Source organism: Rattus norvegicus, chromosome 1, assembly GCF_036323735.1.
Source record: "Rattus norvegicus strain BN/NHsdMcwi chromosome 1, GRCr8, whole genome shotgun sequence".
Lineage (NCBI taxonomy): Eukaryota > Metazoa > Chordata > Mammalia > Rodentia > Muridae > Rattus > Rattus norvegicus.
Window position 1 is genome coordinate 9315192 of NC_086019.1, and position 24614 is coordinate 9339805.

The 24614-nt window shown below is 45.9% G+C and overlaps 1 protein-coding gene and 1 long non-coding RNA gene across 10 annotated transcripts in view; one reads left to right on the top strand and one right to left on the bottom strand.

Annotated features, from left to right (window-relative positions):
* The window catches only part of Plagl1 (PLAG1 like zinc finger 1), a 40329-nt gene extending 18126 nt beyond the window's left edge, over positions 1-22203 (top strand). For 2 of the 9 annotated variants that reach the window (XM_063281350.1, NM_012760.4), the window contains 4 exons: positions 2657-2684; positions 6627-6714; positions 15013-15366; positions 17412-22203. In XM_063281350.1, the coding sequence (XP_063137420.1) occupies positions 15215-15366; positions 17412-19011 (1752 nt within the window). In that variant the 5' untranslated portion in view covers positions 2657-2684; positions 6627-6714; positions 15013-15214 and the 3' untranslated portion in view covers positions 19012-22203. Of the gene's footprint in view, positions 1-2656; positions 6715-15012; positions 15367-17411 lie in introns of all 9 variants that reach the window. The other 7 variants (XM_063281358.1, XM_063281340.1, XM_063281345.1 and 4 more) reach the window with 4 other exon arrangements.
* On the bottom strand, positions 20192-24219 carry LOC134484946 (uncharacterized). Its single transcript, XR_010062755.1, has 2 exons — positions 21453-24219; positions 20192-20985 (listed from the first exon to the last, which is right to left on the bottom strand). It is a non-coding gene; the product is annotated as an uncharacterized LOC134484946 (long non-coding RNA).
* Positions 24220-24614: the final 395 nt, after the last annotated feature.

Genomic DNA, 24614 nt, shown 5'->3' on the forward strand with positions numbered 1-24614 from the left:
AAGAGGCTTTTAATTAAGAGTTCTGTAGACTCTCACTTGACTAAATTCAGCGATTGGGACAGATAAGACTTGCACTCGAGCTGATTGCATTCTATGATAAGCTGATAATATAGAGTGAAACCTCCCCTAGCAGCGCGTCTAACGCGTCTAACTCGCTCTGCTGACGTCGTAGATTAGGAGTTCTTCGCGAAAGGAAGCAAAAATGAAATGAAATAAAATAAAATAAAATCCACCCGCATGTGGAAGAATGAGGAAGAGTCCTATCCTGTATGGCTACTATGCTCTAACTAAGCTCTTGCCATTTCACAACCCAGGAAGCCCGGGTAGAGGGGGCTTAAGCAGAATACAGAGGCATTGGTATTGGACCCCATAACTGTTCTTCACTGTGCTGCTTATTGTCTCTCTACGCCAGCGAACACTTCAGGACTGACCCCTGGCTGGGATGTGGCAGGGTGACATGTGACAGAGGCATTCCTGACATCCCTGAGGTCACGTGCTCTTTACCTACCCACACATAGCATTTCAGTAATCCCAGCGGTGCCTTTTCTGGCTTTCAAATGACGTCTCCCTCTGAAGTTGCTGTCACTTCTTGATGTGGCCTCTGTCTTCAGTGTCACCTGAGCCTCCTCTGTCCTCGTTGAAGTCAACATGCCTTTATTAAGCTGTCAGGTGCCTCTCCCTGGTCAGTCTTGAGTCTGCCCTTGTTTTCTGAGTTGAAACCCACACTAAAGCTGTCCCCCTCTTACACAGTAGAAGGAGTTGTCATAATACTCAGTGTGCCCTTTGAGTGGCCTGATGACACGTGTAAGGCCAGTTCACTCCAGGCCCGTTTGCAGTTGGATTCAGTCGCTACACATGCTGCCGCATTAAAAACACTGTCTGAAGGATATCATTAAGTTACTTGCTGGGACTGGTAAGGTGGCTCAGCAGAACTGAATGCTCTCTGCTCTTCCAGAGGATCGGGGTTCAATTCCCAACCCTATGGTAGCTTACAACTACCATAACCCCAGTTCCAGTACAACTGACGCTGTCTTCTAACCTCTGTGGGTGCTACGCTCACATATGGCGTGTTTATATACATTTTTGGGCAAACCCTCGTACACATCACAAATAAATAAGTCTTTAAAACTACTTCCCTACTCCATTAGCAGTTAAAGCAAGAGGAAAGGCAGCGGGTATCCTCGGAGAAGAATATTATTAAAATCATAAAGTAGCTCATTTCCCTATCAGTATTTAAAACAGTACCGGAAATGATGTGTGTTGACACTATAACAGACATACCATATTGAGAGAATCATGGAATTGACCCATTATGTAGCATTTACCAAGGGAAAATTCTCCCCTTTTGTCTCAGTAGCAGGAATTAAAAGTGATTGATGAAGCTCACACACCATCGCCATGTCAGTGGGAGCCACATTAAGATCCCAGTCGTTTTATGTTGTTTTCTTTAAACGCCTCTCATTTGGCCCCTCTATTCAATTCACAGTGTAGGGGAGCCTCTGGTTGTGATTCAGAGAAGAGACTAGAAACTCCGTAAATGGTGTTATTTATAGAGAAGCTGCAGAACAGCTTCGTTAATTTTCCCGTTGGCAGTTTTTCATTGGTCGTGGCGGTGGCAGCCCCCACCCCCGCAACACATGGGAATGACTGTTTACCTGTTGTAACGCATAGCAGTGATGAATCCAAAGGGATAGCCTGTGCCTGCCGTGTGTGGTCTCTTCCTGTAACACAAGCCTGAACACCCTGCTTTCCTGATCAAGAACCACCTTCAGTGGTTCTGATTAGACGGGCCTCCTGGTTGCAATTGACAGAAACCAACGAGACCCTTGAGGGATTCCAAGCAGGCCGGCGACAGGAATGGATGCCTTAGCATGTTAGAAAGGATGATGCTGATAGGGCCGTTGCAATTAGAAGGAAGGGGAGCCAGGCCAAGAACACAGAGACCAGTGTGGACCTCAGACACCAGCCTGTGGATGGAAATGGCCCTTCCACAGTCCCGATGCCTGGCTTCTTGCTCAGCAGGCTGCATTTCAAGGAAGCCATGGGAAAGCTCTGTCTAGACCAAAATAGTGGACCGGTCCTTTCTTTAGCATTTTCCCCATTCTTTTCCCCCAAGGTTTTCGGTACTGCAGATGGGAACGGAGTATCCTGTAGGTGGTTATCTCTCAGGACTATCTTAGCCAACTCTGCTCTGTGAATGTTACAGTTCCATGTTCTATGGGTCTCAGACATCCAGCCACAGACTGAACTGGGATTTGATTGGAGGATATGACTGGCCTCAAAACAGCATCTCCTTCCCCCAAGCCCAGATGTCATTAGCATCTCAAGTATCCATCATTGACACAGTATCTTTGTCTCAAGTCGTTTGTTTTCTTTGTCTTTGGGATAGCATTCCCTCTCTCCCTATGTACCTCAGGTCTCACTCATCATTTTCATTTTAGGGAAATCAGTTGGCTGCTCCCTGTCCCGGCTCGTTGACTGGGAGGCCTACCTAGATTAGGAAATATAGTTTCCCAGACCTTGGCCCGCATCTGCTCTGGCCTACCTCTTGCCTTTTCCAAGTAGGCTTCCTTTTCCGTTTTTGTTTGTTTGGTTTTGGCAATTTAGAGTTTAAGATAAAGGCTTAAAAAAACACTGTATGCCTTTCCCTCCCTAGGTATTTGGGAATCGGAGGAGTTAATCTTGTGAGTATGTTCTTAACGCCAACCCCCTGTCTCCCATCTTCCTGCTCTACCTGCTCCAGGGTATTAAAACACCGGACACCAGAGGCCCTAAGCTAGGTAGAGGAGGGGTACAGTTCTAAGGAAGATTTCTGGCTCCTTACTGAGACGGTACCCATAAATCTGAATCTCACTGTCCAAGGTCAGAGAGACTGCTTCTCCCCGTAGCCACCGTCCTAGATACTGCAGCCACTAGGAGGGTAGCTGAAGGCCTAGATCAGGTTTAAGTGCCTTATTTACATTGGCAGAGTGTTTCCTTGAACCTAGAGATTTTCATGGCGCCTGAAAGGTGGGGAACTGACCCTCTGCCCTCCATATATCATGGTATGACTTGAAGCTTTGCAGCTGTCTGGGCTGGGCTCAGGGCTGGAAGTGGGGGCTGGAGACCTAGCCGAGGTTGGCTTCACTCCCTCAAAGAAGGGATGCTCCCACACAGCTGTCAGGTCAGGGAATCCTACCCCAGCCCTGCCAGGCAGGGCCCCCTCCCTGCACTGACGGATTGCCTTTTCTTTTCTAAACTGAGTCTGAGGTTACATGGACTAGGAGGAAAGAGTTGATTTTTTTTTTTTTTAAATCCTATCTGTCCTCCCTTCCGGAGTTACCCCAAGTCTTGCCGGATTTCTATGGTTAGGTTTAAATGTTAACAAAGAGACTTTAGGTCTTGTCCACCTTCAGCTGGGAGAAAATTTGAAAGATTAGAAGCCTTCCACCTGTTGCCCACCACGCTGATTTAGCGCCACAAGAAAGGCACTTGAACGACAGGGACGTGGGAAGGAAGAAAACAAGAGTTGAGAGACAGACAGCAGCTCGATCTGAGCAGCACGATCGGGCAGGGGGAAAAAACAATCTAAAGTCAGGGCAGGATTTCTGACTCTGTACAGGCCAGGAGGTTAGAGTGTGAGGACTCCCTGTCAGACCACATATCCCGGATTCACGCCCAGTTCAGCTGCTTGCTAGTTACAGGGCCAGGCAAGTTAGCATACGTGCAAGCCTTCATTTGTCCATGAGTAAAGCCACTGCTGTGATTGCCCAGGGGGCTAAGGACTTAACAGGGCCATTGCCTGGTGAGCACCCAACCTGGTGGTTGTCACTACACAGTGGTACTGCGGTGCTGCACAGAACCCACCAGGAGGGTTGCAGGGGAAGCCAGCCTCTGCTTTAGAAGGTATCAGAGCCACGATGGGGAAGAGCAGGAAGGAAGGAGCTTTTGTGCAGGATTTTAAGACACTTCAGGGTTGAAGATAGTGATCCGGGAGGCGTGCGAACTCAGGAACTATTTGAAACCTTGGGTTTCGAGAGTGGGGGAATGTAAAGATTACCTGAAATAAGAGTGCAGAGGCCAGAAGTGAGGCCCCCAAATCTACTAAAATTTCATGTGACCCCCCCACTCCAGCCTGCCTTTTTTTTTTTTAACATAACATCCTTTGGAAGAGAATATTGTCTCTCCTAGGTCTCTTCGAAGGTAGGCTCGCATGGTTTATGATCCATCTCTGCGAGAAGATTCATTTGTAAGTCTCCAAGTCAGGGGCCCCACTGCACGTGAGGTCGTGTTTTTTTAAAAAAAAAAAATAATAAAACCTCGTCTGAGAGACTTTCCTAAGCAACCCCCCTCCCTCACATATCTTTAAGCAGAAGGAATCTTTATTAAACGTTAGAGCAGCTCACAGTGTCTGGCACTGTCCAACTCATTCTCGTGCAGATCCTTAGAATGGAGGTTTCAGGCATTTGCTTAGATCAAACCCGGAGCATCCCAAAGTGGGCGTGAGCTGAGACGGGAGGAATCTCTTTGTTGGACTTGAGTTTCCGTGAGCGTTCAGCCAGCAGCAAACCCAGATCATTAACTGGGCCAAAGGCACACTGTAAACTGTGAACACACTTCACAGAAGGCAGAAGGACAGTCTAGAAATCGTCCACTCTGGGTTGGTTAAGCTTCCAGTCTGTTGCCCGTGAGTGGCATTACAAATCCATTTAAACTAATTAGTGCGGTTCTATTTACCGAGTGCCAAACTCCCTTCTTAGAAAAATGTGATTTTTCTCGCTCTTCTGGAACTCCAAGACGCCGCCTTAGCATTGTTTAAGTTTACAGGGTCATTTTTAGCTGCTGCTGCTGCTGCTTCTCCTTCTCCTTCAGTTGGCATTTGAAAACAATGAAACATTTGAAAACATTTTTTCTCAGCTTTTGAAATCTAAGACCTGAAAAAGTCTGCTAGTACCATCTTGTCAGAGTGAGATAGATGACTCTTTTTCTCTTGTTCTCATCTCTGCTATGTTACATTGTTGCGTGGGGCATGGGGTTGTCCCCTGGGGCCTGCTTGGCCTGCACCGTGTTCTCCCCAGCATTGTGGAGTCTTGTGTATGTGAGGCAGCGCTGGGTGGGCAGGTGGGAAAGGCTGAGGAGCTTGATCCCCTCCCTGCTAGGGCAACCCTCTTTCACTTTGCCCTTCACACTGTGCAACAGAAGAATAAGCTTGCTCCTGTGTGAGTCCGCTGCCGCCAAGTACTGTTGGAGGCAGAAAAGACTGGCTTGCTTTCTCTTCGTGACGATTTGAATATTTTGACAATGAATCCGAGCTACTCTGCTGCCTGCCTTGCAAACCTTGTGTTCTGTAAGCCCCATCCTGGGCAGCAGAAGTGAGCCCCCTCCTCTCTGGATCCGTAAATTGCTATTGTCCACGGGGGAGATGGGCAGACTCAATGAAGAGTCATTCAAACTAATTTTATTCTTTCACTTTCGAGTGTTTTAAATCTCTTGGGGAAAAAAAAAAGGAGTTAGCACAGGCCTCCGGAGACCACCCAATTAAATGGCCATGGTTGCTGTGGAGTATTTTGAGAGGAGGTGGTCCATGTACAGGGTCTGTTTACACATGCGGAGTGAGGACCAGATGGGAGACAAACTGGTCCAGACAAGTACATGGTCGCCTCCAGCTTTCTCCCCCCTCCCCCGAATTGTATTTGATTGTTTAAGCTTGTCTAAAGAAAGCTGCATTTTCCCCCCTTCCATCTTTAAATGAAAAGGATGCTTCTGTACAAAACAAATGGACGCAGTCTTTTTGATCAAATTAAGGGACCGGGTGGTCACGTGACCAAGCCATTAGATGAGATAGAACTGGCTCTCGAAATAGGTTCGGTTGTCTTCATACTGGTTAAGAGAATCCTCAGGCATCCTCCCTACCCACAAGAAAATCAGTTTGGCAGAAGAGTCGAGTTGGAAGAGGCAGAGCGGTACAATGAATTGGTGAACAGGGTTGTAGGTCTTTAAACATGTGTCAGCATTCAGCGGTCCAGGGTTGGTATGAGGACCAGGCACTTGAGGACTAGGGGAAAACAATTTTCTGGGCTCCAGCCATTCTGTTTCTGTCTATGCTGATTTGTGGAGTGGCCTTGGGATCTGCTATTAAAAAAAAAAATTCCTGCTAATTCTAATGTGTAATCAGGGTTAGTACCCACTCATCTGCATATTCAATTTAGAGATGTCTGCCTTTCTGCACTGCAGATTTGATAAATCTATAGGCACCCATAAAACTGTTGAAAACGCATGTCACCCGGCTGCTTTCTTTCGATTCATAATTTTGCTTTAGGTTCTGTTGCCTCCTAGATTTGCATACCTGTTTTACGGCATTTTAATATTGTTGTTTTAAAAGAAACACCATTTCCTCCTAGTGCTGTTTTGAATGTCTTATGTAAGCAATTTCATGGTCCCCCCCCCCCCACTGTCAGAAAGCAGAGGGAACCTTCAGAGCTCTGATCCAGTCGCTTGTAGGGCAAAGGACATACGTTAAATAAAGACCATGTATTGAGATGTTTGAGAAAGCAGCAGGGAGCCTCTTTATACAATACCAGGGGGGCATGTTTGGGAGGTAGAATCTCGGGAGAACGTTCTAGCATCTTTCTCTGACAATGTCCAAGGTCTCTTCTCACAGGTTCGAGTCCTCAGACCTTCTGCAGGACTCCATCCATATCTGCCTCGCAGCTGACTCTCCTGCTCACACAGAAGGTACGAACGTTTAAAAATTATTCTTACCTGCACATTTTCGATAAGAATTGCTCGGGCCAGGTGTGGTGGTGCACATGTGTTTAATCCCGGCACTTGGGATGCAGAGGGCGGGTGGATTTTCGTGAGTGCAAAGCCTACTTTGTTTCTATAGGGAGTTCTAAGGCAGCCTTATATAGGGACACACAGCCTCAACAAACAAAGTTGCATGGAAATACACAGCCAACTCAGGAATGCAGGGATGTGCAGGTCCAAGGTGCTTCAAGAGAGTTACAGTAGAGCACACTCATGTCTCTTCCCCTCCCCTACTTTCACACCCTCTTCAGCTCCTCTACCCTGTCTGCGGCCCCAGCCATACCTAGTGGGTCTGGGGCATTTTCTGCTGTCACTTCATAGCAATTCAAAAACCTGTAGGCTGCCTCCGAAGACAAACCTGTGTAGTGGACATGTGTCAAGTTGTTCTTCCTTTGTGGGAGAGGATGAGCTATAAGCCCATGGAGGCCAGCATTCAGCTGAAATGTTCAGCTTCACCAGAGAGCCCTCTGCCCATTTTGGAGATTAGTCTGGAAACAGTGGTAAAAACTATTGCCGGAGGGCTCTGCTCACCAGACAACTTGCCTTAGTAGAAATAAAAAAAGCACATGGCTTAGCTTCGGACAGCTAGAGCTCATCAGAACCATCCACTACACTCAACCATGTGCTGGGCACTTACACAGCACAGTATCCCATCAGTAAGAACAGTGAAATGTAGCTCGTTGAATATCCAGTGTCCCTTCAGCCATATGGTAGGGCTGTGTTCAGGAATTGAGTACTTTGAGAAGGCTTTTATGTAGGCTCAATGGAAATACTATAGTATTGTTTTAAATATTATTTTGATTCCGACGGAAAGACAGCTGTTCCTCAAAGCTTGTCTTGATTCATTAACCAAAGAACTGAAATTCATGCCAAGAGGGTCAACCATTATCTGTCAAGAATGGACAAAGGCCTGAGGAGTTGTGATTAGTCCAGGGAGGCTAGGGAAGAGGAATCTTTGACTTGTGTCTTCTGTCAAGAGTGCACAAGACTTCAGAGGGCGGAGTGTGATAACAGGGAGATCTGGAATGTGTCTGCCTAGCATTCAGGCGAGAGCCCACAGGCTAAAGAAAGAAAAGGGCTGAGGAGACACCTGTCTTAAGCGGGTCAAAGGGGACAGGCCCAGCCAGGATGTGCTCCAACCTGAGGAACGCAGAGAGGCTTAGAGGAGCCCAGGGAAGGGGCTGCGTGTATGCCTCAGTGGGAAGTTGGCGTTATTGTAAGCTGGCTTCCTGCCCTGTAGGAGGCTCTGAGCTCAGAAGGGCAGATGGGGCCCCACTGTGTTGGGGGAAGGACCACACACATGGATTGCCAGGACAGCTACTTAGAGAGTTCACATTCCTCTCCCATTGAACAGGGTTTGACTGTAATGGTCTGTTACACAAACAAAGGAACTGAAGCTATGAATGGGGGAGGAAAAAAAAGACATAAGGCGCAGAGAGAGAGAGAAAGAGAGAGAGATTTCCCCCACCCCCTAATATTCTTTCCCCATTTCAGAGAAGCCCATGTGGAGGCTTAGAAATGTCTCCTTCCTTCTTTACTGTTCTGTAAAGAAAGACAAGCAGAAACCTAATACAGTGTTTACTAGCATTAATAATTAAAAAAAAATCAGATGAGGAAAACTGTGATGATCTAATCATTAAATACTTTTGCATTTCATATTCATTTTTTCCCCACACGAACAGTTTGCTTTGCAGATACAGAAAGTTTAGTTTTTCAAATCCCAAGTTTTAATTTTTCAGCCTCTGATAGCCGTCCATTGATAGAGCTTTTTAAAAAATAATAGCATGGGCATTGTCATTTTAAAAGTGCCTGTCAAATGTGTGTCTGTGGTGATTTCAGTCCTGGGCTTCAGTCCCTGTGTGGAAAGACTCAACTGGGAGCTCCCGCTCCTTTCAGAGTCTTGTGAGAGGGAGCCATGACCGATGGCTTCTCTGTTAGGCAGTCTGCTGCCTCCAGGCCCTGACCTCCACAGACTAACTGCTCCCTAAGTCTCCTTTCATATGCCTGAAGGATCTCCAGTCTAGTCTGTTCCTTCCCTTACCCCATGCCTGCAGGCAGGCTGAAACCTGGGCTCCTTGTCACCATTCTCTGTCCATCTCTCTCCTCTTCTGTGTTTCCTCCATCCACTGCACACAGCCTCTCCCTTTCGTCTACCTAGTGCATAAACAACCTTCTCAGAAGCTAACAGACCTCAGGCAGTGTATGATTCTCAGCAAGAACAGCAAAAATCAGACCCTCAGATCACCTGTAGGTGTCCACATTCTTGGTCCTTTCCTGTTTATCTGGAGAAATCACTATGTGAGGCTGCCCTACCCTTAGGAATCTCCTCTGGACCGTATAGATTATAAGTCTCTTCCTGCTTGTCTTAACTCATAGATCTAGCTTCCTCTCCTCATTGTAACCCAGATGGCTTTTGTTTTTTCTCAGTATTAACCTGTACCCTCTCACTTCCTAGAAAGGACCCAGGCATTCTTTTCTGTCCCCAAAGGATGGTTTTATTGGGACAAAAGGCCATGCTGCTAATTAGGGTTCTGGTTTTTCATGCAGTATTCTGAGAATAGGCTAACAGCTATAGAATGGTGGCCCTGCAGAGGTCTAAAGGCCAGCCGGAAAGGGATTTATAGGAGGGTGGAGTGGGGGATACGTTCTCATCTGTCACAAAGGAGCAGTCTCCACCCCTGACTTTGACGTTGGGATATCTGCTCCTCATAGCAAAGGGTTTCGTCTGGCTTGCCAGGCTGGCTCTCCACCACTCTTTTCATACCGGGCTACCTAGTCTCCACCAAGAAATAATAGTCCTCTTAAAACAGCAGCGAACCATCCCAACCTCGGAGCCAATCCAGGACTCAGCACTTGTGTTTCCGGGTGGACCTATCTGTTGGGCTCCCCCTTTCTTCCTGAATGTTCTGTGTAAGAATCCAGTGTGTGATGCTGAGTGGAGGAACCAGGGTCTGCAAAGATAATACCTTTCATGGTTTCTCTTCCCCCGTCTCTCTCTCTCATCCCTCAGAGGCCCATGAGACTGTCAAAATGGAGCCACCCCAGCCTCCCCCACCCCACCCCCCAGTCCATCCTGTGGGAGGAGAAGGGGTGATGGTGTTGGGGGAGGGAGCACAGACCTGTGACAGAGGACACTTGTGTAGCGATAGGCCCCACACTCTGCCCTCCAGCAGCCCAGCCGCTGTGCTGGTGTAGCTCCTTCCTCTGTGGCACTCCCCATTCCTGCTGGGGCAGCTTTGCCAGCCTTCTCCAGCTATTGTTCCCTCTTCTTCCTTTCACCCTTCCTGTGTATAAACTCCGAGATTAGTGGGACTGATAGTATCTTCAGCCCGCCAGATAAAAACTTTATTAGTTTGTAAAGGGAGCATATAAAGTAGTCATGATGACATCTTTATGTGCACGCTTTTGTTCTTACCAGTTGGTGCTCCTTCCTTCCCCCTCCCCCACCCCCTTCTCCTTCCTCCTGGACCCCCACCCCACGCATCCGGCAGCCCCCCTTTCTCCTGTCATGCAATCCCGTTATATTCTCTTCTTTTCGCCCTCCCCCATCTCTTGTTTCCTCTCGTGCCTGTGCCTCGCTTTCTGGTTTCCTAACCTGTGCGCTCGGGCACCCCTGTCCGCATAGGTACAAATTCAAATCCAGGATTAGCACACGAGAGTCGCTAATCCTGGGTTTGAATTTGTACAAACATAAAACAAACCATAACAAAGAAATCCTGTCTGTAAAAAGTTTACACTTTGCCAGTGGATGGGCCAATCAAAGATGGTTGGTTTTTTTTTTTTAACGCCGTTTGGGTCTCCTTTATACTTCTGCTGTGCCCAAGTTTCTTGGATGCATTTCCCTAAGCTTTGGTAAAATGAGACTTGATTCTCATTTGCTTATTCTTCTCACTATAACCCACCCAGGGTTTATATTGAGGGGGTATATCACACCCAGGACAAAGCTTCCCCACAATGTCAAGGCTGGGAAATTTATGGGAAGGGGCTTCTGTCTTTGGGGCTCTGGGAACTTCATGCTCCCACATATCTACTTCCCACTCCCTCCACAGCCCTAAGATATCTAGGGGAAGGCTCAGTCAGGCTGCAGTGTGCCCCAAAGAAAACAAACTTGTCTGAACCCCTGGGCTGATGAACTCCATCAATCTACCCCAGGGAAGAGAAATATTGAGAAGTAAAGGTGCTCATTGTTGACAGAATCCCAGACCACCCATAGAGGGTTGAGGTGTGTTTCCTCTCTCTTCCTTAGTGAGGCAGAGGACACCAGCAACTTAGTACTTCAGTCTCCTTGGTGTCCCGAGCACCATTAGAAAAGAAACCCAAGCCTAAACCAGAAAGGTTAACTCCTATTCTCTGCTGGAGTTTTCCTCTGGACCCTAGTATTCCCTTCCTAATACCATGTGCTCTCCCCGCTAGCCTAGGTTCTAATCTAAGTAGTCTGCTCACCCAGTCCTCGAAGCCGATTCTGTCTTTAGAGGCCGGGCAGAAACCTGAATAGTCTGTATATCTCTGGCTCTACCAATCACTCTCTCAGACCTTTATCATGAGTAGAGGTGAGCAGAGGTTCATCAAAAGCCAAAGAAAACGAATGGAAGTCTTGTGGTCTTTAAGGAGGGGACATCAACATGGGCCTCACTGTCCAGTAACACAGTTGGACCTGTGTGGACTTGTCATTAGTAGAGTTTCAAGAGTGGCCGGAGTAACTTTCCTGAAGTCAGTCCCCCATCTTGAACTTTATCGTACTCAGCTCTCTGCTAACCAAAAACATTTGTTCCTTTGAAAACGCATAAGCTTGGTATGCGCTTGGTGTCCTGAAGCTTGGTTTAATCAATTCTACTAATTCCTGCATTTTAACCTTGAGTATTAGATTTAAAAACCCCACTTTGGCTTTCTTAGTATGGGCCCCCTTTCTAAGGGAGTAAGCGCTCTAGTCACTGGCTCAAGTTTTAATGACAGTTGAAAAGAAGCCACAGGCAGAAAACCTGATTGTTCAGCCGGCTGTGGGGAGACCTTCCCAGGGTTGGTAGTGGAGCCATTCCCACCAGTGTGTGTGGGTTTAAGTGAAAGATTTCCAGACAGATGTAGGTGGGGATGTCTGTCAACCTGCTGAGTGAACCCCACAGTGTGCCTCCATCTCGGGGAGACCGGGAAATAGGAGTTTGCAGGACAGACAGGGGGCTTGTCCATATTCCAGAACTGGAAATGCATTTGCCACAAGAGAAAACGTAGCACATTAAGGAACTAGCCCAGAGGACTGGTCTTTGGCCTCGATTGCCTTTGAGCAGCCATGGGAGAGAGAGGTCTGCAGCCATGGCAGCATGACAGGCCTTGTAGAGCCAGCTTATGAGTTCATCGCAGGCAAGTGCCCTCTAAGTGACGTCGAGCTCAAATGCCAGAGGACGTTTAGCACTAATATCTCAGTATTGAGTATCATCTGCGATTGGTGAGCAGCCTGACTTTCGGGACCTATTAAATTATCACCCGTGCACACACTTGAGACCGATTTGTATAGATTGTTCGATGCTTGAATTCTCTAAGAAGCGTTGCCGTAGACCGGTCCGTTTTAATCTGATGAGGCATAGGCAGAAGATATATAGCACACGGATTAGGAAATAGTTCATCGTAAGCATTTGAGTGGAATGACAGCTCCCAGAGAGAGGGGTTTCTCTCTTCCTTCTCAGCTCAGGGAATGCCCTTTAAAACTTCGTTTTGAATTCAGGACCCCTTAAAAATGTGAGAGAGCCATTGTGGCTCAGAAAAAAATCTTTTATACTTTAAGTAGTAGCGTACTAGGGCTCAACACCCCCCCCCCAACCCCCAGAGAACCAACCAACTTAGAATATCATTCTAGGAAGACCAAAGTGGAAGTCCCATTTCCTCACACGCGGGCCTCACTTTGTGTGACTGGGGACAATGGAAACAGGAGCCAGAAGGTCCTGGTTTATTTTGAGAAACATCGTAAAACAGTTGTTCCCCCATTAGACGATTGTGTTTGGCAGCCCTGGGGAAGTCCTGGGTCTACATCTGTGCTCTGACCTCTCGTTTTACAGTTGTATGCCCCTACCCCCAGGGAGTGCAGTCTTCCTGGCTGTTAATATATATAAAACCATATATATATATATATATATATATATATATATATATATATATATATATATATATGGTTCTTATTCTTGTCTGATCCTCCCTTATCCCTAAAATAATCACCACAAGCAGAATGAAGCAGATGGCCCAAGGTTTCTTTGGCACCCTGGCAGACCTGTATCACTTACTCAGTATTTTTAGAATCAGGGGGACTGAAAAATCAAGTCCTGAGTAAGGGGGCGGGGGAGGGGGAGACTTACTCTCTCTCCAGGGCAACAGGTGTTGAAACAGCAGTACAGTGTGTGTGAGGGAGAGAGATTCGAATGCGATTTGTAGGTCAAGAGACAGGACAGACTGACTCTCTTCAGGACCGTAGTTGACCAGCTCTGTTGCAATTGTTGATGGCTTTCTAGATAGTAGGCAGTCTATTTTAAGCACCTCGAATTTTTAATGGAGGCAGAGAATTAGCAGTATACAGCTAGTATGAGTTGGGGGAGGGGCGGCTGAGAGATAGCATATATATATATATATATATATATATATATATATATATATATATGATTAGCCTTTGTTTTGTCCCAGAAGGCCCAGGGGCCATGGTGCAATGAAGTTCACACTTGTTGGTGTTTGCAATCGAGAGAAGAAGGGACTGTAGGGAGGGGCTGCCAAACTGTGGTGGTGTGGGACAACTGTAGAAGCAGAGAAAATACCGCTTTTCTGTTTCATCCACGATGTGTGGATAAGCAGTGACTCACGAGGGTCATGTCGGCAGAGAGACTAAGGCCACAGTTGTTCTTTTGGCCGCTTCTTATCTTCTTTCCACACGTGTCCGCTCCCACGCTGGCCTCTTCTACTTTGAGTTATCGGAGGCCTACGCAGAGGTAGACACCGTGCCTCACTGTCCATTATGCACAGAGCTCAGTAGCTAGGAACAATTAACTATACCACGGCACATAGGTCTTATTCCATAAATACTATGTATTTAGTGATTTTTTTTCCCCTTTCAGGTTACAATCACAAATGGAAAGATTATGTCATCGTTTCCGTTGATTGTCCCCCGACAGCCCATATATTATATATTACATATATTATGTGATTATATAAACCAAGAAGCTGGGATTCATGGGAGAACTGGGATATGGACTGGGGAAGCTTGCTCCCTTCCCCCATGTTAATAAAATGGCTGAACTCAATCCCCGTGTTTCAGCAAAACACCTGAGGCTTAATCAGTAGCTTAGTCCCCGTGCAAGAAAAGCACAGCCCTTCCCCTCATCTCTGTGGCTGCTGAAGGCTAACTTAAGATAATTGTGGCATGGATGGGGGTGGGGAGGGGAATGTTCGTATCACATCTCTACTGTAGGAAGTTCCGTTGGGCACACTATTCATATAAAGCATGAGTTGGGGAGAGTAAATTTCCTTAGCTAAAACTTTAAAAAAAAACAATCTGTGTACCTGAACTGACAAATGAGTGATGGGATTACAGAATCCTCCCCACTGGTTCCTCCACCTTGAGTGTTCAGTGCTAATGTAGCTATGAAGGGCAAGAAGGGATGGAGCGTTTTGTACTTTATAGGCTTCTAGGTTTTACAGGCTCACCACGCCAGCGCTGCCGGATTCCATTTCTCCATATTCCTGTCTGTATCGGGAACTGGTGCAGAGTGATCTTACAAACAAATTCACTGAGATGTATACAAATGACTCCTTCCCGTCCTCTGAGAGTTTAAACAGGTGTTGGAAACGACCTCTCTTGTGCTCACAGTGCATGAAGAGGAAAAGCTCATGGTTTTGAATAAGGGGGTGGTCATTGTGAATCAATTAACACACTACAACAGGAAGAGGGGGGCTTGCTCCTTCCCACCCCCAACCCAAGTTGGTCAACTGAGTCTCACAACCGAGCTGAAAACCATAAAGTTGAGGGAGTCTATGGAGGCAGCAGTTCTTATTAGGAGAGAATGTTTCATGAGCCACTAGAACAGAGGGGGGTGGGAAGCAAGAAGGAAGGATGGGTTACCAGGCCAGGCCCATCTGAGCCTCTGAAAGGAATACACTGATTGCAGGTCATACTGATGCGGTAGTGCAGGTGCCGGTGGGGGGTACAGTTTTCCAATAGCTGATGTGAGAAAACCGTTCCTCTTCTCTCCGCAGACGGCCATCCTAGATCCCCAGCTATTGTGCTGACCATCCCCTTCCTGCTCCGGATCTCGCCTGGCTGCTAGGCTGTGGTGCTGCCTTTTCAGGGTCAGGCTGTAGCGACTCCCCGCCTTCGTCCCGGCTGGGCTTAGGTGGAACAGTGGTTCATCTCATCTCATCAGCACTTCTGAAGAAGAAAGTGTGAGAAGCAGAGGCCATGGCTCCTTTTCGCTGTCAAAAATGCGGCAAGTCCTTCCTCACCCTGGAGAAGTTCACCATCCACAATTATTCCCACACCAGGGAGCGCCCATTCAAGTGCTCCAAGACTGAGTGTGGCAAAGCCTTCGTCTCCAAGTATAAGCTGATGAGGTGAGAGGCTTTAGGAGGCTGTGTACTTTGACTCGGGCCTCTAAGTGTCTCTTCAGGCCCTCAAGGGTCTCACTGAAGAGGAAAGGAAGGCAGGGTATGGGTGCATTCAGCCTTTTAGGCTCTCTTTAAACCCTGTCTTCAGTGATTACGTGAGTATCTGGTACTCCGTTGATGACCTTGACACTTGGAGATGTGGAGTTCAACTTTTGTACTTAGACTTCGTACACGTACACGTACACGTACACGTACACGTATGTTTCTTAGACGCTCCACTGTCTACCAAAGCAGTGATTTTTTTTTTCACGTGAGTCCTTTAAAAGAGCGTTGGTATATAATATTATTTCTCTAGTGTCAGTTATGTACTCCTCGATACTGTTATAGGTAAGCAGCCTGACTGACAGGGAGTGCTTTCTATGTACTTCTTTTGGTATTGCTTGTGTCTCATCTTCACAAAACACCCCTCAAGCTTCAACCTGCTGACGACTGACACACCAGTGAGAGGATTAGCACCCTGACTTTCGATCTGAGTGGCAGAAGGCCTACATTACCATTCCATCTCGGGGTACTGCAGAGGAAGGTACTTAACAGAGACGAAAGGAAGATAGAAATTATCCTCCCGACCTTAAGGACGTCACTATTGCTGACGATGTAATATAAAAGTTGGTGTTGAAAATAAGACTGAAAATGCCTCCCTGCTTTGCATTTCAAATGTCTTCAGTTGCAGGCCATTCTCTAGTTGTCATAGTAACGATATCAAGTGCCCACCATGTGCACTGATTGTGTCAAACTCAATTCGTATACACGCAGGCATCCTTCCTTAAACACGGAGGGTAGCGGTGGCTTCAGTGGGGCCACGGTAGGGTACTATGAGAGGCCTGGGGGAGAAAGGACAGTGGGACCACAGATGAATGAATGAGGCAATAGATTATCATAGTACGTAGAATTAGTTAGAAAGACAGTGGTAAGTCAAACGAGTGCTTTAAGCACTGTCGAAGAGGTAGTGATTCGGGAGAAACGATTAGAAGTGGAAAGCAGGCCGAAAACAGGAAGCAGTGGCCATTATCCAAGACCCACTGTCCACGTCCCAGCCCCTCAGTCTTCCCTGGCCAGAGGCCATACTCTTTGAAGGAACTGGAGAGGACTGAGAGGGCAGGATGCTTAGGGTTCATCTTAAAGGTGGTGGGGCAGCATACCATCCGGTGCCCAGCCACTTCCACTGAAGTAACATTTTATAAGCAGAGAGGGAGGTGGAATAGCTGACTTGCTTAACCAGAGAGAGAATGTGGGTCCCAGCACATTAAACGTCTACTAGGAAGAGACAGCCAAGGGCTGGAAAATCTGAATGAGCACCACGAAGCATCTTGATATGAACTACCTGCTGAATGGATTTAAATTGTAAGATAGATAGATAGATAGATAGATACATAGATAGATAGATAGATAGATAGATAGATAGATAGATAGATAGATAGATAGATAAATGGATGCACTCCGAAAGCGATTTGAAGTACATTAGAGGGCAGGTGGCTATGCCATCCTATATGATACCCGACGGAGATGCATATAAAGGCAGGACTGGCTTACAAAGTAATCTCAGTCGATAGAGAAAATCTAAGAGCTGTTGTTAGGGCCGCCATCCAAATGCGGCACCGATGAGTTCTGTGCAAATCGGGTCAAGCTGGGGAGTTTAGAAATGTCTGAAGAGTGTCGTACACCTATTTTACCCCTTCCAAAAATACACTTCATAACCACATCGTTTTTTTTAAATCTATAGCTAGCAGGAAAGTATAATATGTCAGTCTTTCTTCTAGGTACAAAGTTGAATCTGCCTTTTAGTAACCCTTGGCTTTTTAAATGGTAAAATGTCGTACTCACGGGGGGGGAAAATACAGCAAAGAGTAGTCTATAAAAGCGAAAATGTCACTAAGACCTTAAAGAGGATAACCCGTAATGTCTTGATGGTGTTGCCCCCTGCCTTTTCTTCATTCATAAAGTAATTCTATTGCAAACTGTGAAGTGTAACCCCCGCTCCTCTTTGCTTCCAGACACATGGCTACGCACTCTCCCCAGAAGACGCACCAGTGCACTCATTGTGAAAAGACTTTCAACCGGAAGGATCATCTGAAGAATCACCTCCAGACCCACGATCCCAACAAGATGATCTACGCCTGCGAAGATTGTGGCAAGAAATACCACACCATGCTGGGCTACAAGAGGCACATGGCCCTGCATTCGGCCAGCAGCGGCGATCTCACCTGCGGCGTCTGCACCCTGGAGCTGGGGAGCACCGAGGTCCTGCTGGACCACCTCAAGTCTCACGCGGAAGAAAAGGCCCACCACGCGCCCAGGGAGAAGAAACACCAGTGCGACCACTGCGAGAGATGCTTCTACACCCGGAAGGATGTGCGTCGCCACCTGGTGGTCCACACAGGATGCAAGGACTTCCTGTGTCAGTTCTGCGCCCAGAGATTTGGGCGCAAAGACCACCTCACTCGTCACACCAAGAAGACCCACTCCCAGGAGCTGATGCAAGAGAGCCTGCAAGCAGGAGAATACCAGGGCGGTTACCAACCCATTGCGCCTCCGTTCCAGATCAAGGCTGATCCCATGCCTCCTTTCCAGTTAGAAATGCCCCCCGAGAGCGGGCTTGATGGGGGCTTGCCTCCTGAGATTCATGGTCTAGTGCTTGCTTCCCCAGAGGAGGTTCCCCAGCCTATGCTGTCTATGCCGCCAATGCAGCCAATGCCAGAGCAGCCTTTCACTCTGCACCCTGGGGTAGTTCCCTCCTCTCCTCCCCCGATCATTCTTCAGGAGCATAAGTACAGCCCAGTTCCTACCTCTTTTGCCCCGTTCGTAAGCATGCCGATGAAAGCAGATCTCAAGGGCTTTTGCAACATGGGTCTCTTTGAGGAATTTCCTCTGCAAGAGTGTCAGTCGCCTGTCAAGTTCAGTCAGTGCTTTGAGATGGCTAAGGAGGGGTTTGGGAAGGTCACCCTGCCCAAAGAGCTGCTGGTAGATGCTGTAAATATAGCCATTCCTGGCTCTCTGGAGATTTCCTCTCTCTTGGGGTTCTGGCAGCTGCCCCCTCCTCCTCCCCAGAATGGCTTCATGAATGGCACCATCCCTGTGGGGGCCGGGGAGCCGCTGCCCCATAGGATAACTTGCCTGGCACAGCAGCAGCCACCACCTCTGCTACCTCCGCCGCCGCCGCTGCCGCTGCCAGAGCCGCTGCCACAGCCACAGCTGCCGCCACAGTTTCAGTTGCAGCTCCAGCCCCAGCCCCAGATGCAGCCCCAGATGCAGCTGCAGCCTCTACAGCTGCAGCTGCCCCAGCTGCTGCCCCAGCTGCAGCCCGAGCCTGAGCCAGAGCCAGAGCCAGAGGAAGAAGAGGAAGAAGAGGAAGAGATAGAAGAAGAGGAAGAGATCGAAGAAGAGGAAGAGGCCGAACCAGAGGCAGAAGAAGAAGAGGAGGCAGAAGATGAAGAGGAGGCAGAGGAAGAGGAAGAAGAGCCACAGCCAGAAGAAGCCCAAATAGCAATGAGCGCTGTGAATATGGGCCAGCCCCCGCTACCCCCGACCCCTCATGTTTTCACAGCTGGCACCAACACCGCTATCCTGCCCCATTTCCACCACGCGTTCAGATAAATTGGTTTTTTAAGAGGGTGCTTCTCTTCTGGAAGATGTTTCAAACACCAGTTCCAGTTCCAGACATCAGTTACAGTTTGAAGAGAAGCGTTGGAAAAACAGGAATGGGGTTTCTAGCTTATTGCCATGAGTAGATTGAGAAAAAGGACTCTCTTAACTGCATGCACTGTGCCAATACATATATATATATATATATCATCCTTAGTATTCATGCTTTGTACCAAACTTAGTGAGTGCGGGCGTACTCCATAATCGAACTGCAAGTAGTATCATATTATTACCCTGATATTGTTAGTCTCATATTATTAGCCTTGTATTATTCTCATATAATCAAAACCAAGATCCAAAACATGAGCTGCTAATTTGTAAATATCGTGTTGAGTGTTAGCCGTCGTAGTGATGTTAGCTGCGTAGTTGCGTGTTAGCACTGCCTAGGAAGGGCACGAGGGCAAAGTTGGGCTTCTCCAACTTGGAAGATGTTTTGAAGAGAAGGGGGTGATCTCCGTAGGGCGTCCGTAACTAGGCCGTGTGTTTCTTTTCAGGGACCCGTCTACCTTCAGGATTGGATGTAGTTTAGTCGCTCTTCTTCTTAGCTCGCTTTGTAGTTTGTCCTTCTGGTAGCCTACTGTGTGTGTCTGTGTGTAGCTTTATAGGAAAGTTCCGTGTGAAGCTGTCGGTGTCTTCGTTTTCAAAAGTGAATTTTAAATGTATTTTTCAATATTTTTCATGTGATGTTGTACCAATGTGAATTATGACTTCGTTTATCTTAAAGACAAAACTGGTTGTCAGTCATATCTGACAGGAAGAAAGAAATCCCTGTGGGTAGCCAAGTCAAGTGGCCAACTAATGAGAAGAAGCATCAATCGAAAGTGTTGGCTGACTGGGACACTCATGATTCTCACAGGACTTTGAGAAAACGTACTGGAATTAAAAAAAAAAAAGCTTAAGTACATTAGATAAGAATTTTCTTTGCCTAGCTTAACCTACTACTTAAGCCTCTTAAGTTCTGAAGTATTGTGATCAACCAATAGGAAAATGTATCTGTAGTTGATGAATTTCAGTCCTTGTTACTTTGTATCCCAAGAGGTTTGTGTTTTGCAATGTAACCGTACTTGTAATCTCAGTTGGTATCTTGCTAATCGATTTGAAAGTGTAAAACCTAACCCTTGAAGACTATGTATTTCCTTTTTTGAGACTGTATTTCCCAGCATGTATACCCTAACCTTTGGAGACTCTGTATTCTGTTTTTGAGACTTTCCCCCCGCCCCCCAGCATATGTACCCCGACCCTTGAAGACTGTATTTCGTTTTTGAGAACGTATTTCCCAGCATATATACACTAACCCTTGAAGACTCTGTATTTCCTTTTTTGAGACTGTATTTCCCAGCATATATACACTAACCTTTGAAGACTCTGTATTCTGTTTTTGAGACCCCCCCCAGCATATGTACCCTAACCCTTGAAGACTGTATTTCGTTTTTGAGAACGTATTTCCCAGCATATATACACTAACCTTTGAAGACTCTGTATTTCATTTTTGAGACTGTGTTTCTTAGTATACATACCCTAACCTTTGAAGACTCCATTTTTGAGACTCCCCCCCCCCCCAGCATTTGTACCCTAACCCTTGGAGGCTTTGTATTTTGTTTTTGAGACTTTTCCGCCAGCATATATACACTAACCCTTGAAGACTCTGTATTTCATTTTTGAGACTTTTTTCCCCAGCATATATACCGTAACCCTTGAAGACTCTGTATTCCGTTTTTGAGATTTTTTTTCCCTCAGCATATATACCCTAACCCTTGAAGACTCTGTATTCCATTTTTGAGACTTTTTCCCAGCATATATACCCTAACCTTTGAAGACTCTGTATTCCGTTTTTGAGATTTTTTTACCTCAGCATATATACCCTAACCTTCGAAGACTCTGTATTCCGTTTTTGAGATTTTTTTCCCCCAGCATATATACCCTAACCTTTGAAGACTCTGTATTTCATTTTTGAGACTTTTTTCCCAGCATATATACCCTAACCCTTGAAGACTATGTATTCCATTTTTGAGACTTTTTTCCTAGCATATATACCCTAACCCTTGAAGATTCTGTATTCCGTTTTTGAGGTTTTTTTTCCCTCAGCATATATACCCTAACCCTTGAAGACTCTGTATTCCATTTTTGAGATTTTTTTCCCAGCATATATACCCTAACCTTTGAAGACTCTGTATTCTGTTTTTGAGATTTTTTTTACCTCAGCATATGTACCCTAACCTTCGAAGACTCTGTATTTCATTTTTGAGACTCTTTTCCCAGCATATATACCCTAACCTTCGAAGATTCTGGTATTTCATTTTTGAGACTTTTTTTCCCAGCATATATACCCTAACCTTTGAAGACTCTGTATTCCGTTTTTGAGATTTTTTTTCCCTCAGCATATATACCCTAACCTTTGAAGACTCTGTATTTCATTTTTGAGACTTTTTCCCAGCATATATACCCTAACCTTTGAAGACTCTGTATTCCATTTTTGAGACTTTTTCCCCTCAGCATATATACCCCAACCTTTGAAGACTCTGTATTTCATTTTTGAGACTTTTTCCCCCAGCATATATACCCTAACCTTTGAAGACTCTGTATTTCATTTTTGAGACTTTTTTCCCAGCATATATACCCTAACCCTTGAAGACTCTGTATTCTGTTTTTTTTTTTTTTTTGAGACTTTTTCCCCCAGCATATATACACTAACCTTTGAAGACTCTGTATTCCATTTTTTGAGACTTTTTTCCCCAGCATATATACCCTAACCTTTGAAGACTCTGTATTTCATTTTTGAGACTTTTTCCCCAGCATATATACCCTAACCTTTGAAGACTCTGTATTCCGTTTTTGAGACTCCCCCCCCCCGGCATGAATACCCTAATCTTTGAAGACTCTGGTATTTCATTTTTGAGATTTTTTCCCCTCAGCATATATACACTAACCTTTGTAGACTCTGTATTCCGTTTTTGAGACTTTCCCCCCCAGCATGTATACCCTAACCTTTGAAGACTCTGTATTTCCCAGCATTTGTACCCTACCCTTGAAGACTTTGTATTTCCCAGCATTTGTACCCTAACCCTTGAAGACCCTGTATTTCGTTTGTAAGACTTTTCCCCAGCATATATATCCTACATATAATAAACCCTAAGCATCTAGCAATCTTTTTGTCTTTTCATTTAGCGACACCAGTGGCATCAACATGGGTTACACTCCCATTGTGCTAGAAAACCTTCCCAGTTTCCTTACCTCCCCTCCTGATCGTTTCTTCTTCTGAAAGTACTTTTCAGCACCCATGGGAACTCTTTTGAATAAGTTATGACTTAAGAAAAACCTATATAAACTTGTGTCACATTCTCACTGATTCTTACGAGGTCGCATGACTTATTTCCGATGCATAAGTCTAGCCACCAGTTTGGTCTGTCATGGACTATCACGATTCAGTTTCACAATAATGTTTACAATTGATTTCTGATACCTCTTAGAAAACTTGTTTCTTATTGGGATTTCTTCAAAAAGCATTCTACCCTTTAGATATGACAAGGTATTTTTTTTTTGTTTTTGTTTTGGGGTGTGTGTGTGTGTGTGTTAGCTCTGTATGAGTGTGTGAGAGAACAGGAAGACTTGAGTTCATTTGTATATTGAAGAAATTGTGTCATCAAGCCCAAGTTGTGGCTGGGTTGAAGCCAGTGACAGTGGTATGGGGAAGCTTGCACTGCTGGATCACGTGTGAAACCAGGGCCCATAAGCCAAGGTTGACCCAAAGTAGACAATGAGGAAGAGAGATAACCTCACAGGATCAAATTCACTGTCCTGAGATATCTTAGTTCCCACAGTTCCCCTCTTCCTCTGGGTGGGAAAGCAGTCTCCCCAGACAATAGTTAACCTCAGCCAAGGTCTGGCTACAAATGCTTCCACAAATACCTTTACACAGACTACTGTGGTCTGTGGTCCATTGCAGAAAATACTTGATTTTCCTGAATGTGAAACAATGGCGTTTGGTCCCTATGGTCCAGATCATTGGCATTTCAGTGTGCTGCACCGGCAGTGGGAGTGGCCTGGGATTCTTCTTGTTGACAAGTTAACAGAGACCATGGCTTAGTGTTCCTAATTAAAGTCCCCCAGTTAAGAAAACATTCTTACCTAGAAGGTATGAACCAAGTGTGAATGAATGCCTACGGAAGGATGGTTCCTGACCCTTGAGACTCCAAAAAGAAGGAAGAGTTGACTCGGTACCAAGCACAACTCTGTAAACAAAGCAATGATAACACACACACACACACACACACACACACACACACACACACACACACACACAACCAAGAATAGGAGGCTTCAGGTTTGGCTAAGAGACAAATGTGACTGGAAGCTCTCTACCTGTCTCAAGTGACCATCGGAAAACAGATACTTAAATTACAGTTCATAACAGTAGCAAAATTACAGTTATGAAGTAGCAATGAAAATAATGTTATGGTCAGGGGTCACCACAACTCGAGGAACTGTATTCATGGGTTGCAGCATTACGAAGGTTGAGAACCACTGGCTTAAAGCCTTTTTTTTTTTTTTTAACAGCAAGAGGGTGTGTCTTCAACCTTTCTCCTCCGCTCCAAGAAATATAATTTGGGTCTGAACATGGTGGTATACATTTTCAGCCCTTGGGAGGCAGAGGCAGCCAGATCTACAGTTTCGATCTCTGCCTACATACAAAATGACACACACACACACACACACACACACATACACCACACGTACATACATACCACACGTACATACATATATGTACATATATATGGGTGCATTCAAACTGGTAGACTGGCCTGTCTCAGCCAGTTCTATACTGTGCAGACAGGAACATGAAGAGTGAGAATGGGGGGTGCTGGAGAGATAACCCAGTAGTCAAGAGCACTTGTGGCTCTTGGAGAGGATCCCGGTTTGGCTCCCAGCACCCAGATGGCCGCTCACAAATGTCTGTAACTCCAGTTCCAGGAGATCCGGCACTCTTTTCTGACTTCTGCAGAGCATGAGGCATGCATGTAGTGCCTGTACATGCCACATATAACTTTCGCCCACGTTATGCACATTAAATAAACTAACAAAAAATCATAGCATTAAGGACAAAGTAGGAATAATTACCAACTATAGTTTAATAGGTGCACATATAAAAAAAAAAAAAAAAAAAGGATGTCATGGTTTTTACATAGAATGAAGTGGGTTGAAAGCTGATGTCCCTATCAGACAACTAAGGTTCTCTAATGACTAGTTCACACAAGGATATAAATATCAAAAACACATGGTCATTCTTTTTTTTTTTTCTCTTTTCTTTTTTTTTTTTTCCGGAGCTGGGGACCGAACCCAGGGCCTTGCGCTTCCTAGGCAAGCGCTCTACCACTGAGCTAACTCCCCAGCCCCCACACATGGTCATTCTTAAATGTCTTAAGGACACTTCAAGCAAAACTTCCATGTTTAAACCAGACTTAATTTAATGACTCAACCAGTCAATTTGGTGACTTTTGAAAAATGTCAAAAGGGCAAATAAAGTGGAGAGGTAATAATGTCACTTGTTCTGAACGACG